The sequence below is a fragment of the Paramisgurnus dabryanus genome, chromosome 11, assembly GCF_030506205.2.
Source record: "Paramisgurnus dabryanus chromosome 11, PD_genome_1.1, whole genome shotgun sequence".
NCBI lineage: Eukaryota > Metazoa > Chordata > Actinopteri > Cypriniformes > Cobitidae > Paramisgurnus > Paramisgurnus dabryanus.
Genome location: NC_133347.1, coordinates 15750041 through 15764491, shown reverse-complemented (window position 1 = coordinate 15764491; position 14451 = coordinate 15750041). Strand labels below are relative to the sequence as shown.

At 37.7% G+C, this 14451-nt stretch overlaps 1 protein-coding gene across 2 annotated transcripts; it reads right to left on the bottom strand.

Moving 5' to 3' along the window:
• Positions 1 to 1804: 1804 nt before the first annotated feature.
• Positions 1805 to 13927, bottom strand: mgll (monoglyceride lipase). Of its 2 annotated transcripts, XM_065247106.2 has the most exons (8): positions 13742 to 13927; positions 12817 to 12961; positions 9522 to 9628; positions 8667 to 8803; positions 6456 to 6566; positions 4579 to 4668; positions 4003 to 4218; positions 1805 to 3212 (listed from the first exon to the last, which is right to left on the bottom strand). In XM_065247106.2, exons 2-8 carry the CDS (start codon positions 12939 to 12941, stop codon positions 3096 to 3098), a joined length of 903 nt encoding a protein of 300 aa, XP_065103178.1. In that variant the 5' UTR covers positions 12942 to 12961; positions 13742 to 13927; the 3' UTR covers positions 1805 to 3095. The 2 variants fall into 2 exon arrangements, with proteins under 2 accessions (XP_065103178.1, XP_065103177.1); XM_065247105.2 differs by lacking the exon at positions 13742 to 13927 and having other exon boundaries at positions 12817 to 13456.
• Between the last annotated feature and the right edge of the window lie 524 nt (positions 13928 to 14451).

The following is a 14451-nucleotide window of genomic DNA, read 5'->3' as shown; positions in this document are numbered from 1 at the left end:
TGATCAGTGACTGTAGTGGTGCGGCTCAGAACCAAATTCTGACCTCAGGCATACACTGACTGAAGCACTCGTGTAATATATAATAATATACTTTTGATAAATAAGCCCCTATTTGCGATCTTTTACGTAAAATCAGCACCACTTTTTAGTAAACCATCATGTATCATTATATAAATCTGCATTTCTTTCATAGCACAAGTTAAATCCATAATTGCGTTATTTATATTAAATAATGGCTAGCATTTAACTATGTAAGCCCAATTGTGGGATTCCCAGAAGGTCTAAATAAAAGCCGCGAAACATAGGCCAAGAGAGACGGAGTTCCCTGTTGCGTGTGTCAGTAAATATAGAACAGCCGATCTATTCTCGGGTCTTCATTCAGGTCGCAGGTAAAGCCGTTGCCATGGCCACAGAGAACCTACCCTTTAAATCCTCCAGTCATCGCTTTTTCATGAGGGTCTATGTGCGCCCTCTGCCGGGTGAAAACATCTCACTGTGACATGAGGAATTCCTTTTTTCTTTACAAATAAATACTGGGGTGGTGACATCTGACATGCCAATCGCTCTGCTATTATCAATTATAAATTTGAGAAACATGTGAAAATGACAGTCCAATGTCACTTTACACAACTTCTAGCAAAACCTTTCAACTGCTAAAAACTAAAATATTTTATGATAAACAGACAAAATATGAAAACTTCAGCTTCCTTAGAAAATTTTGTGGACCCCTACTTCAGTTTAAAATTACTGGTAAAGGAATAAAAGAAATTATTTCATAAAAGAATAATTTCATCACATCTTTTATTTTTCTTACATTTAAACATGCGGTGTAGTTGATTTGTTCAGCCTGAACAAGCTCTATAAATGGCATTTAATGGACCACCCAAATTCAAAAATAGTCCAAGTCTCTTTCCTTAGAGAAACTAGGACAGAGGTGCACCATGGGAAACCTACACATTGGAATAATAGATGTGTGACTTTTTCTAGAACAAACTGGTTACTAAAAGGTCCATAGTAGTGCATTTCACTGGATACTATAGACTTTTCCAAGCAAATTAATTCTGACATTTAGATTTGAAAGATCCTAAAATATAAGCTCAGCCCTTCAGCAACAAACATCTTTATTTTATATAGGTGGATTTTATATGCTTTAGTTTAAAGGAGTGAAACATAATTCGCGACAATATCAACAAAATCCATCTTATGATACATCACTGGCTGAGGGAAATCACATGAATAAATGAAAAATAAATAAATAAATAAATAAAATTATATATATATATATATATATATATATATATATATATATATATATATATATATATATATATATATATATGTTAAAAAGGACACTGAACAACAAAGATGAATCCAAAACCAGTTTTCAATATCCATTTAAACTTTATTGTATAGCCATAAGCATCCATAGCATTCATAAGATACAATAAGTTAAATAAAACAGTTGTTTCAATCACGTAGTATTGATTTTTATATTTAATATATTACAGCATTTAGGCATTAAGAATTTAAAAACTTTGTAATTTTAGAGCTATGTGCTAGAACAGCGCAACTTTATGAGAGGTATACATACATAAATCTTAATGTAATAATGCATTATTGCGTAATGTAAAAGTCATTACCTTTAAGAACATTGGAATACTCACACCTTCATTCACAGTGCTCCTATTTTTACAACAGTTAGAAAAACAGTCAAAGTCACAGAAAATCACTATAAAGATTTAGTTGCCTTGTTATATAAATTATCTTTATATGTTATGCATGTTTTATACAACCAAATAACAGCATATTTGACATCTACATCTGAGATGAGATTGTAAATCTAATTTGTGAAAGCAAGACTTCCTTAATAAAACTTATGACATATAAAACAAATATCCAAACTATATCACTTCTATCTACATACATTTTCCTTCCACGATGTATGTACAATATTGTGCTAGACATACCATTAATGCACTCAAATCACAGATATTAGTGTTATTCTTCATGGCTCATTGACAATATACAAAATTTTAACAATACTTGCTGTGTTTCTTCTATTACAAATGTGCCAAGTTCAGGAATAAAAAAAACTTTATTGATTCACATTCATCGATAAAATGCCTCTAATCATCGCAGGCAAAGTAACAAAAACCCCTTTTGTCTGAATCAGAACAATTCTCAGACGCCTTAAATGTTAAGCTGGTATGAAAGACTGACCGTTTACAATTGAATGTTTATTATAGCTACAAACCCCCATGAGCACCCTGGCTGAGCTCTCTTTAACCCTGAGGTCACAAAAGCTATTGTGAACATATTACAATTTTAACAGTAACTATTTTAGTTTCAGTAAGTAATAGAGCCGTCCAAACCATGGACAATAAAAGAATGGGTATCCCATAAGGAAGTAACAGCTATGATTTAATAAGAAGTGGAACAGTCTATTTAAACAGTCAAACCACAAAAAGAAACTCATAAGCCTTTTTATACTCTCTTGTGTGGGAATCAGTAACCCCTGCATAGAGATAGTCAGAGATAGTCTGTTTAATCTCTGTTAGTGCAGTGCTAAAGTTGCCTGGCAGACATTAAGGACAACACATTACCATCTCTTTAGATTCAATTTGTTTTTCTGCCAATGCATAGGCAATAAATCTTTAAGTTGCCTTGGTAACTGAGCTCAAAGCAGAATGTAATGTTGCTGTTGTCCAGCAGGGGCAGCACTGCATCTCTAATGAGCCCTGAACATGGCAAAGAGCAAACTGCAGCTGTGTTCAATAACCGTGGCAACACGCAAGAGAGCTAACTGGGTTCATTATTTTCCTCATTATGATTGCTATGTTGACACATGAGTAATGCCCTGCAGTGCTGATGCCTTTGAAGTACGGGTGACTGTCTCAAAACAAACCTTCACAGAACCCTAACTTCACCACACTAATTCTTTACAGAGCTTTAGGGTTAAAGTTCACCTACCAATGACCTCTTCTCCTAGATGAATCATAATGAGTGTAGTTTTGCTGGCATGCAGTGCAGTCAGACATCCCTTTTTTCAGTACAGTGGGTGGGTTTTAGGCAAATGTGCATGTAGTGATCGACAGCTAAGGCCCATTGGGAGTAGGCAGCCTCTCCAGAATCCAAGCGCTCACCTCCTTCAAGACGGATTCACTTGTTTCGGGTAAGTCGTGATGTAGGGCGTGGTAAGCTCCTTCATATACCTGTTCATCACAGATGCACAAACACAGATCTGTGGGTTAGCAAGCACACTGGGAAGGCACTGTACATTCAAGCATATGTGTATGTATGGAGTGAGAGGTATATTATTTTATTATAAAATAGTATAAAATCTGCAAAGTGCTTTGCTGGAATTGGCTTTAGTTATTTACTGGTGGTAGACATACCAAAAGTATATTTACATTTGGATCCATGCATTTGGCAAAGCTTTTATCCAAAGTGTTCCCTGGGGATCGAACCTATGAACTTTTGCAATGCTAACACAAGGCTCTACCAACTCAACTACAGGAACACATAACTCTGAGCTATAATTCTGCCCTAGGTATGTAAAATGTGTGGTGAAAATTGTCATATAGTGGATGACAACTTTATTGTTCAATAGTTCAATCCCAGAGATGTTTTTTTTATTAATAGCTAATATAAAGTGGTTTTCATAAAAATGATCCCTGACTCCCCACAGCTTCATTATATCTGATTGGTTTATATTTTAATGCAGGGGTGGGAAATCATGGGTCCTGGAGGGCCACTGCCCTGCAAAGTTAAGTTCCAACCCTAATCAAACACAACTGCATTTCAGACTTTGATTAGATTTTTCAGGTGTGTTTAATAAGGGTTGGAATTAAACTCTGCAGGACAGTGGCCCACCAGGACTCCCCAATCCTGTTCTAATGTCTTATGCATTGTTTTAGCAAATTTGTTGTACAATATATACACATGTGAAATGGATAGTACATTTTGTTTGTGTGTGTGTGTGTGCGTGCACATTTGATTTACCTTCAGTTTTTTATCAGTGCTCTTGGCCACATTATACATTAGATAAGAACCTTTTATGTCACAAATATTGTCAGCATCGCCATGAAGAAGAAAGAAGGGCCATGTGATGTTAGGCAGTTCTCTCTCAATGCGATCCGCCGCATCCATCAACTGCATCCCAAACGAGACGCGCACGCCTCCGTGATAATTTAACTCATCGGTGTCATATGCCTCCGCCTACAAAAGAATTCACACATTTGGTTTTACTCAGTGTTCAAGATTATAATTTAGATTTGCACAGACATTATAAATGGCAAAAAGCCATTTTGTGTAATGCTGTAATGTAAGGCAACAGATGTTTGTGTGACAATAACTGGGCTGAACCCTGAAGAAAAATTCCATTCATTGTATCGCTATGCACATGCGTCACTCTGAAAGAATAGGTTTACTGTGTAAATATTGTTTAATCAGTAAACATTATAAACATCTCTACAGGATTACGTACTTGAGCCTATTAAAACACATACTCTCAGTGTGAAATATGCTTTACACACACACACCCACACACACGTCAGATTTCTACAAAACATCTTTCACCTGTTTGGGATCCCGTGAAACCCATCTTGATTCAATTCTGCCGAGAGGGAGCTTTGGAGCCAACCGGTTTAAAATTTTAGCCACAAAAATCTGTAAAGATGGACAATGGACAGAGACATTTTCAGTTTAACAGAAGGAACAAAACTTTTTCAAGCATTAGACACATTACTGTGCATAATTAATTGCAGTTTAGAGATCATTTTTTTTACATTTGCGAAAAGCATGCATGTCATAGGATTAAATAAAGCATAATGCAACCAGAGATTACTAATACATAACATTCTCTTAACCAGTGTTTACTTTTATAATCTTTATATTTGTGTAATTAACAGTGGCACTAAAGTGTATTTTGACATTTAAGCCACACTTAAAATGCACAACTGTGATTGTATGGTTTTTTAGTAAGAACAAGTTTGTTTAAAGTGATCAAACAGTAAACAATACAGTTCATAATTGAAGACAAGTATTTAGACAATTTCTGGTTGTCAAACTAAGTAAACATATCTATGTGATTAACTACACCTGTTATGACTTTGCAACCACACCTGTGAACTCGAGGGCACATCCATTTCAGCTTTAAGGCCAATTGGTTTAAATAGCATAGTTATTTTGTTTTTTGCACATACGCTTGAATTATACACCAAACTAAATATATTGATCGAACAAAAAGAGCTGCAGTCATGACAAAAAGAACTGCTGCTGTTATTGGAAAAACTGATATTTGAAAGCTATTGTTAATTCATTAGCTCGAACAGCAGGGGGCAGCAGATCTGACTGGCAGTTGTGAGAGATAGGGTAAATTCCAGACAGCAGTTAAGCTTCCTTCAGGAAGGGGTTCGTAGCATAAACGGAAAAGAAGAAAAAGATGTTGTTTTCATTGCTCTATTCGGCAAGTGTTTTTTAATCAGCCCCAGAGACACAATTGCGCCACTCTCCCTTTAGAGTTTACACATCAGAGTTGTGATACTTACACATTTTGTCAATTAAAGACACACTGTGTAATTTTTAGGAGGATCTCTTGACAAATTGTTTTTGAGATATGATGACGTTAAAGCAGAGTTTTTCACATCCAACCCTGAAGAGCCGGTGCCCTGCAAAGTTTATCTCCAACCTTATTCAAACAAACGTACCTATGATTTTCTAGAGATCATGAAGACATTGATTAGCTTGCTCAGGTGTGTTTGATCAAGGTTGGAGCTAAACTCTGCAGGGCACCGGCTCTCCAGGGTTGAATGTGAAGAACACTGCGTTAAAGGATTACCCCACTTTCTTAAAATAAAATCCAGATAATTTCCTCACCCCCATATCATCCAAAATATTGATGTCTTTCTTTGTTCAGTCGAGAAGAAGTGACATTTTTGAGGAAAACATTTCAAGATTTTTCTTTAATAGACTTTATTGGACCTCAACAGTTTACAGTTTAAATGCAATAAAAATTGCAGTTTCAACGCAGCTTCAAAGGTCTCTAAACAATCCCAAACGAGGCATAAAGGTCTTATCTAGCAAAACGATTGTCATTTTCGGCAAGAAAAAAATGCAACTTTAAACCATAACTTCTCGTCTTGCACTAGCCGTGTGATGCGCCAGCGCAACCTCACGTAATGCGCAATCACGCTGTAAGGTCACGCATGACGATTTGTGTTTACCCAAGATCTTATTTAAGGCATTTAACCAACACCCAATTCAAAAAACGTATTGACTACTTTGGGACGAAAGAACCGGAAGTGCAAAAAAACTACCTTTCTGGGTTGTGCCTACAAAAATATGTCATCCCTGCACTTCTTTGTTAGAAGTCGAACACTGGGAAGAATGTTGAACATTAAACATCTAGGAAGAATGTCACTGGATTGTGTTTAGTTTTGTGTGTTAGTCTTTACCTTGAAGGGAGTAGCAGACTCAGCATTCATTTGAACCATGGGGGCGATAAGAACCACACCTGCAAAGTCCTGCGGCCTCTCACAAGCAGTCAGAATAGAAATGGCCCCTCCCTGTAATGACACAAACATTTACTTTTATATTTGGCAGATGCTTTTATCCAAAAAGACATTTTTTGAGCATTCAAGCTATAGATTTTTATTGGTTTGTCTGTTCCTGGGATCGAACCAATGACCTTTGCAGTGCTACCACAATGCTCTACTGCATGTTTTTTTAAAGTAATATATTATTTGTTAAAAATATTTAAAACATTGTTTTGAACACTGGTCATGTCCTTAAACAAATTGTCAGTCACATGAATGGATGAAAGTATATAGTTTGACATTTTAACAAAAATATAGTTTCCCAACACTGGTCAGTTTAAGGAAGTAGCCTCTGATTATTTTCTGCTCAGTTCCTCTGGTTTCTTCATCTTCTGTTATACTATAAACCTTATGAATATTCATGAGTGGAGAATAGGCCAGTTTTTCTGAAAGAGGCGGAGAGATTAAAGAACAGTTCCCACCACATTTCCAAAAGACTCCATTAAGAGACTGTTTTAAATTATGCACACACAAACACCATCATATTCAGTCTGGACATACAAACACACACTTCATCTAGATCAACAAAACCAAATACACAAAAACATTATATAAGACAACTGCTTTTTATGTAAAATTTTCCATCCCTGGGAGTAACTGAGAGTCAAATGACTCACAAACAAATAAACAGACCAAAACACAATTATGTGTAAAACTATTACACGGAGAATTTGTGGTAAGTGTATGTCATCACAAACACACACAGATTCCTCACAGTCAGTTCTATGGGAACTACAGACTGCATTGTTATGGTAACTTCTTCAAAACCTATGAGTGTGATTACATAACCAGCCTGAAACTAGTTCAGAGATAGCGAGTGAGAGAGAGAGAGAGAGAGAGAGAGAGAGAGAGAGAGAGAGAGAAGAAGGCAGCAGAAACTAGAAAGACGTCTCATTATTTGGATTGAGAATCTCCTCTGCAGAAACTGGAGAGGTGCATTATGGGTAGTATTACACTCTTAAAACAAATATGCTAAAATAACACATCTAATGTGTTGTCCTTAACTTAACACATCCCTGTGTTATTTTTGGAAACAACACACTGTGTGTTGTTTTAACACATCTTGTGTTGTCCATTTAATTTATTTGAACTCAAAATCAACACGAAGTGACACATAATATATTAAATTGAATAACACAAAACCATGTGTTAAAATGAACACATCCTTTCTTAGAATTAACCCAATCCTAAACCTAAGTCTAACATACACCCTTATCCTAATCCTTCGATCTGAACAATGGCGTTGATCCAGGATCAAATCTTACTTGGTGAAATCAAGTTCACCGTATTGGTCCTGGGTAATCTCAAATTTCCTTGCACACACACGCACGCACGCAAGCACGCACGCACGCACACACACACACACACACACACACACGTTGGCATATGTGGTTTGCATTTTCTACTGTACAAACTGTATATTCTCTTTCCCTAACATTCCCCAGTCCCTAACCCCAACTATCACAAAAACCTTTATCTATGAAAATGTAGCATTTAGTATGGTTTTAAGACGTTCCATTCACGGGGACAATAAACCATGTTTATAGCATAATTAACATGTCATTATACACTATTCCCCGTAAACCACATATACCAATCCCCCAACAAACACACATGCATCACAAGTATTGAACATCTTTTAGGCATTAGGCATGTTCAATTAAAAGCTGTTGACTAAAAACAAAAGTGAAGAATTCCAAAGTGAACTGAACATTGGAAATAAAATTAAACATGTGGTCTCCACCCTATGAATCACTTACAGATTAAAATAACAATGTTTGCTCATTTCATCAACAGTTTTTGGTTAGCTTTGAACAGTCAGAATTAAACTGTAACTATTAGTATGGAAGTTTCCTAGCACTCCTGAGCTATTAACATTTGCAAATTTCTTCTTAGGAAGAATGTTAATACTAATGTAGGAAAATGTAAATATAAATGTTGGCCGGCATGCTTGCACACATAAACACATGAAGGCAGAAAAGTAGTATTTTACAGCATTGCACAGACAGAAAAGATGGAATAAAAAAATGGAGGCCTGCTTTTGAAGGCAGGACTTTAAATGTATCTTACCATTGAGTGGCCAACAATGAAGACCGGCAAGTTCGGGTAACGCCCCTTTACGATGTCGATGTGTTGAAGGGAGTCTCTGATGTAAGTCTGGAAGTTTTTAATAATCATTCTCTCACCTTCACTCTTCCCATGACCAACTGAGAAAGGACACAACTAACATTAATCTAATAACAAATTATTAGAGTAGAACACTAAAGGCAAGTAGTGTTAATATGAATTCACACATACACATTCAAATGGCACGCTGCACTAATAGAGATACTGTTTAGCTCAGATGAGATATGAGATAAGAAGAGATTCATAAAAAGATTAAGAAAGTGAGAGAGCGAGAGCGAGAGCGAGAGAGAGAGAGAGAGAGAGAGAGAGAGAGAGAGAGAGAGAGAGAGAGAGAGAGAGAGAGAGAGAGAGAAACTGGGTGCGCAATGGTTTCTGTTTGATGTATTTCAATAGAGCCAATTACTCCCAGTCAAACTCCAGACAGTCAAATCACACAAACCCAATTGCTCATAACAAGGCAGATTGCTGTTTCTCTGTATGAATCATACTGAGTTACCATGGCACTGCCACAAAAATGTCTTCACTATTCTGTACACATAGCACCTGCTCTTTTCTATAATATATACTTGTTACATTTTATAAGTTATTTCTGCTTTGTAATAAACATCTGTTATAAATGACAGGAATACAGGGTGGTCGAACTACTAGGAATTTGGGAGTAAATATATTTTTTTACAATCCAATACACCCATATAAAACACGCCCTCATACAACACCCAAAACATTGCAGCACTGTTGCTACCCAACAAATCTGCGACTGGATGATGCGAGTCATTTGATCAGTAGTCTGCCACTCACCATGGTCGTGGGCGAACACCAGCATGCCATGTTGGGTCAGACTGTGAGCAATGTCGGCATATCCCCCACAATGCTCTCCTGCTCCATGGGCAACAAACACCAATGCCCTGACAGAAAGAAGCAACCATGTTAATGACAAATACAGACATGCACACACACCAGAATTACAAATTACATAATTTGTGGCATACACAGTGAAAATGAAAAGAGAAAAAGACAAAGAGAATTATTAGGCCCAAACTTCTGCCAATGCGTGGACCTCCATGCAGCCTGCATCAGTGACAAAAAGAGTCTTTGTAAATGTATAATGGCTGCACATATTCAGAGGACGGCTATGGGCGACTGACAGCGAGTAAAATCCTTAAAGTGATTGTATACCCAAAAATATTCACCCAAGAATGCTGTTCATGCTTTTTTCATACAGTGTAAGGGACTTAGGTTGTCAGTCCCATAACATTCGGCCTAACATTGTGGCATGCAAAAGACAAGTCACGTAACTACTTAGTAAGAAAATGATGAAAAAATTTGCATTTTTGGGTGGCTTAAGTGTACTTACTACCATCTGCAAAATATGCAAATACGTTTTACTTGTTCAATCTCTCTCTCTCTCTCTCTCTCTCTCTCTCTCTCTCTCTCTCTCGCTCTCTCTCTCTCTCATACACTTGACACTTGGCAAACTAAATGCACTGAAGGAACTCAATTGACCTGTTAACAGTAACAAGATGTGTGTAAATACATGTGTGTGGTTGTGATAGTCCTCAGATCAAACAGCTTTAGTCTTTGAACTCTGTCAAAGCAGAGAAACAGACTGCTGTTCGTTTTTGCTGGTGTGTTTTTGGGATTTCAAAGAAAAAAGTACAAATAAGTATAAAGGACAGATTAGAGTTAGTTTAAAAATTAAACACTATAAGCATGTGTGTGTGTGTGTGTGTGTGTGCTGTTTGACATTGCAAAGTATAAATATCCAAGTATGCTAAAGGAATTTTCCTCGAAATGTCATAAACTCAAGTTTGACCCAGTAAGACCCAATTTAGCCTGCGGACTGTGTGTGTGCCATTTTTCTGGGGTTTAATGCACAGATTATCTATTGAGCGATCTGTCAATCATTACGGGGGTCATACAATGAGCTACTGTGGTCTTTTCAACTTTCACCCACTTCTTGTGTCTCTGCTAATGTCGCAGCATCAGCACTGGACATGTATGTGAAAAGACTGTAAATAGACAGTGCGAAATGATGTCTGTACTACTGTGTGAGCAGAGCAGATCTGCTGTATGTTTATATAGGCTTCGGACTGGTGAATTTGCTGACAAAAATGTATTTTTAGCTGAAACTGTTCTTGTCGGACATAGCTTTCCTTTTCCCCAAAGGTTCAAATTCCTACAGACAACTTTCCTATGTTCGTATTTACTTTCAAAGGTTGGTTTGGCAGGGATGTCACCTGACAGTAATCCAGACTGTATAAAATAATAAACTACGTTCTATAAAATGTGTTTTAAATATGAGCAGGATAAAAATATGTGTACTACATAAACCTGTATATACTAAGCTGTTATTTTCATATCATTATACTTAAGAGTGAAGAAATTTTCATGCAGCTTATGCTTAAGATGAGTTTAGACTGACTGTTTCTTAATAAGTTATAAACAGGCAGTAAACATTCAAGCGATCACTTTCCAGAGATCAAACGCAGGCTAAATATTTCACTATAAACAGAATGACAAAGTGCAGAACTGGAGGATCCTGGTGGCTTTTTTTCATGTGTTTGAAATAAACATCTCTCCTGGGTGCACTCATGAGTATGTCTCATCACTGCATTAGCTTTCAAGTTCGCTGCTCCGAATCCTTCCGATTCAGTCACATGGGAGATATTAGATCTAACTGATGCCAAACCAAAAATAACTGCAGTTTTATTGCCTTTAACTGAGAATTGCACTGCCTGTGGTTTACTGGTTCACTCCTTAACTACTAAATATGCACATGTACAGGTGTGCATTTACACATATACACTCTTATATATGCACACATTTACACAAACACTTGTGCACAATCATAATTAGCCTAAGAGGTGGTGGTAGCTATGGTAACGACACGCTCCCTGGGCTGCACTACGGCCTCTTCAGGGTGAGTACCTGATGGCAAACCATAGGCATTGGACGTTAGGGTTTCACTCTTAAACACACACACAAATATGCAACTTTAAATACACACTGCCTGTCTGAGTGACTGTGTAAGACTCTATCAAAATCCCATGCTCAGGAACCAGATGACCTATTATTAAAGTAAAACACTCAAACACATGACATATAGAGTAAAATCGTATAGCAGATGCATACTGTGGGAATATGTTTATGTGCATATGTGGCCATTAGGGGCCATAGGCAGGGGGGTTAAGACTTCAATTCCAAAGATTTAAAAAAAACAGGGCAGCCCCAGGGAGAACTGGACACTGATTGGGCCCTTGAGTCATTCAGGACTGTGTGGTGACAAATGTCTCTAAAAAATGAATAGCAGTGTTTCTATAGCTCACTTCATAGAAATTACGTTAGCAACGCATACGGTCATGGGGTTTGTTTACAAAGAAGACACATACTGATAAAAGGTAACATCATTGTAAATCGCTTTGGATAAAGCACCTGCCAAATGCATAAATGGTAAAATGTAAATTATCTAAATAGAATTTATGTAAATCAATGTAAAACTATTGCAGCTGCAAGCAAGATATAAAACCAGTTATTCACATGATTTTAAAAACTTCCTCTCTTTCCTGAGTCTCAACAGAGACATCATGTAAGAGTGCTGACCATTTGTAGTCTGATAAAGAGGAAACAACAGAAACCACATCCAACTTACTGCTAAAGTTTATGGTATACGAACCATGTAAAATGTTGAAGCAATTGTTTAGAGTCTGGAATGAAAAGTATGCCCTTTAAAAAATGGATAGAAAGTAGGTAAAGGATGGCTCACCGATATACTCCCTGCCGATATACAGAAAAAAACATATGTGCTAAATACAGAAATGCAAATATGTCTCTCCCTGGGGATTCATTTTATGAATAACCATTGACCACGATTTAAGTTTAAAATCTTCTTTATGGTTCTACTAAAGAAACAGTGTCAAATATATTTTAGTTGGCCTGAGAGTGAGTAAATATGAACAGCCAATTTTTATTATTGAGTGACCTATCCCTTTAATGTTTACCAGCCCTATGTCCTGCTCTCTACCGGACTGTTTCCTTTATCCCAAGAGGCTAATCTCTCTTTATGTACAACTGCACATCAAAAATAAGCACTTACTTCGGTGGACCGTCGGGCTCCCAGTAATGGCAGAACAAGTACAGTCCGTCGGCATTGACGATGTGTGGTAGGTCGGTGTAGGGGACACCTTGCGGTGATCGGCGGGTTCCCTCAGGTTCCGGCATGTCCCCGCCGAGGCTCGAGTCTGCAGTAAAATAACGGAGTGCAGTCAGGATCACATCGCTGTACCAATAAGAAACAGCTGCGGCTAACAGGCAAGTGGCTATCGCGTGCATTCCGTTCGTTTCATTCATCTGACGCGGCGACCGGATTGTTTTCAATGACAGCCGCTGACGTCAGGGGAGCTGTAGAGGAAACACTGGATGTCCTGAACGCGCGCACGGACGCTTTGAAATGCGTTGGGTCGACGGTTGAAAAAACTCTGATGACAGGAGGAAAATAAAGCCGTACTGCGGGACTGTGTGACCGCCAGGAGAGCTGCCAATGCGTCGACCTGCCAAATGTATTTGGGTCGATGAAGAATCGAGGACAGCACTGACAGATACACAGCCACAGTTCTCAATTTATCACTGCACGACAGGACGCGCGTTTAGATGTTTCATGCTCTAAAAGTTTAATGTTGCTATGTTATGATTATGTATTTAAACATGTTTAACGAAGAGATGAGGTTATAATTTCCCAAAAATGCTGAGGTAATTGTTGAGTAAAATATATAGACAAATCCAACCATTAGGTTAAATTAACCCAGAAAATGTCCCTTCCTAAAATATTATTTTTTATGAAACAAATATACTCCATCAAACACATAGTTCACTCAGCCAGAAAATGTTTATTTTCAAGTCTCACGCACTTAATTAATATAGTGCAATTAATTTCATACAATATTTCATATTATGAAGAAATAGAATAGAAGCGTTTAAGTGGACTATGTTTTTTTTTTAAACAAATTTAACCAGGTGCTTACCTGTTGCCGTAATGATGAAAGATGAAACAGTCAACTTTCAAAGTCAGTGGTCCTGTAACGGAGCCGCTCGTTCACAGCGACGCGCACTCTGCCGAGGTTTCTCCGCACTGGGCTCGACCCTGATGCGCGCACCCAACAGATGCTGAATGGCCGCCGTTTGGGTGGAGAGTGAAAGTGGAGCAGTGTGAGAAACCGACACCACACACACACACACACACACACACACACACACGCACACACACACACACACACACACACACACACACACACACACACACACACACACGCACACACAAACTCTGTAACACTCTCTTTTCTTTCTCCCACTTATACAGTTGAAAACGAAAAAAAAACAGGTTTATCTTTGCATGTCAAGTTTAACCGAGTCTCGGTTTAGATGTTGTAGATAAATGTCACAAACTAGCCTACGTTACCTAAAGTGTTTAACTGACCGCTGTCTCACGATCCTCCTTAGTTTGAGAACCAAATGTGTTTTTGAAAATTAAGCTAGTTAATAACAGCTTAATGTTTTCCCCCAATCTATATCATACACATTCTTTCTTATTTACCAACTAAACATACAGTCGATACTTTGCACGTACACTGTAGTTTGTGATTATGTCATATGTAAACTTTAATGTCTTGCTTTGCACGAAACAATGCTTAGTAGTTCAGCAGGTTTTAGTAGATTCATCCTTGCTGGAAATATG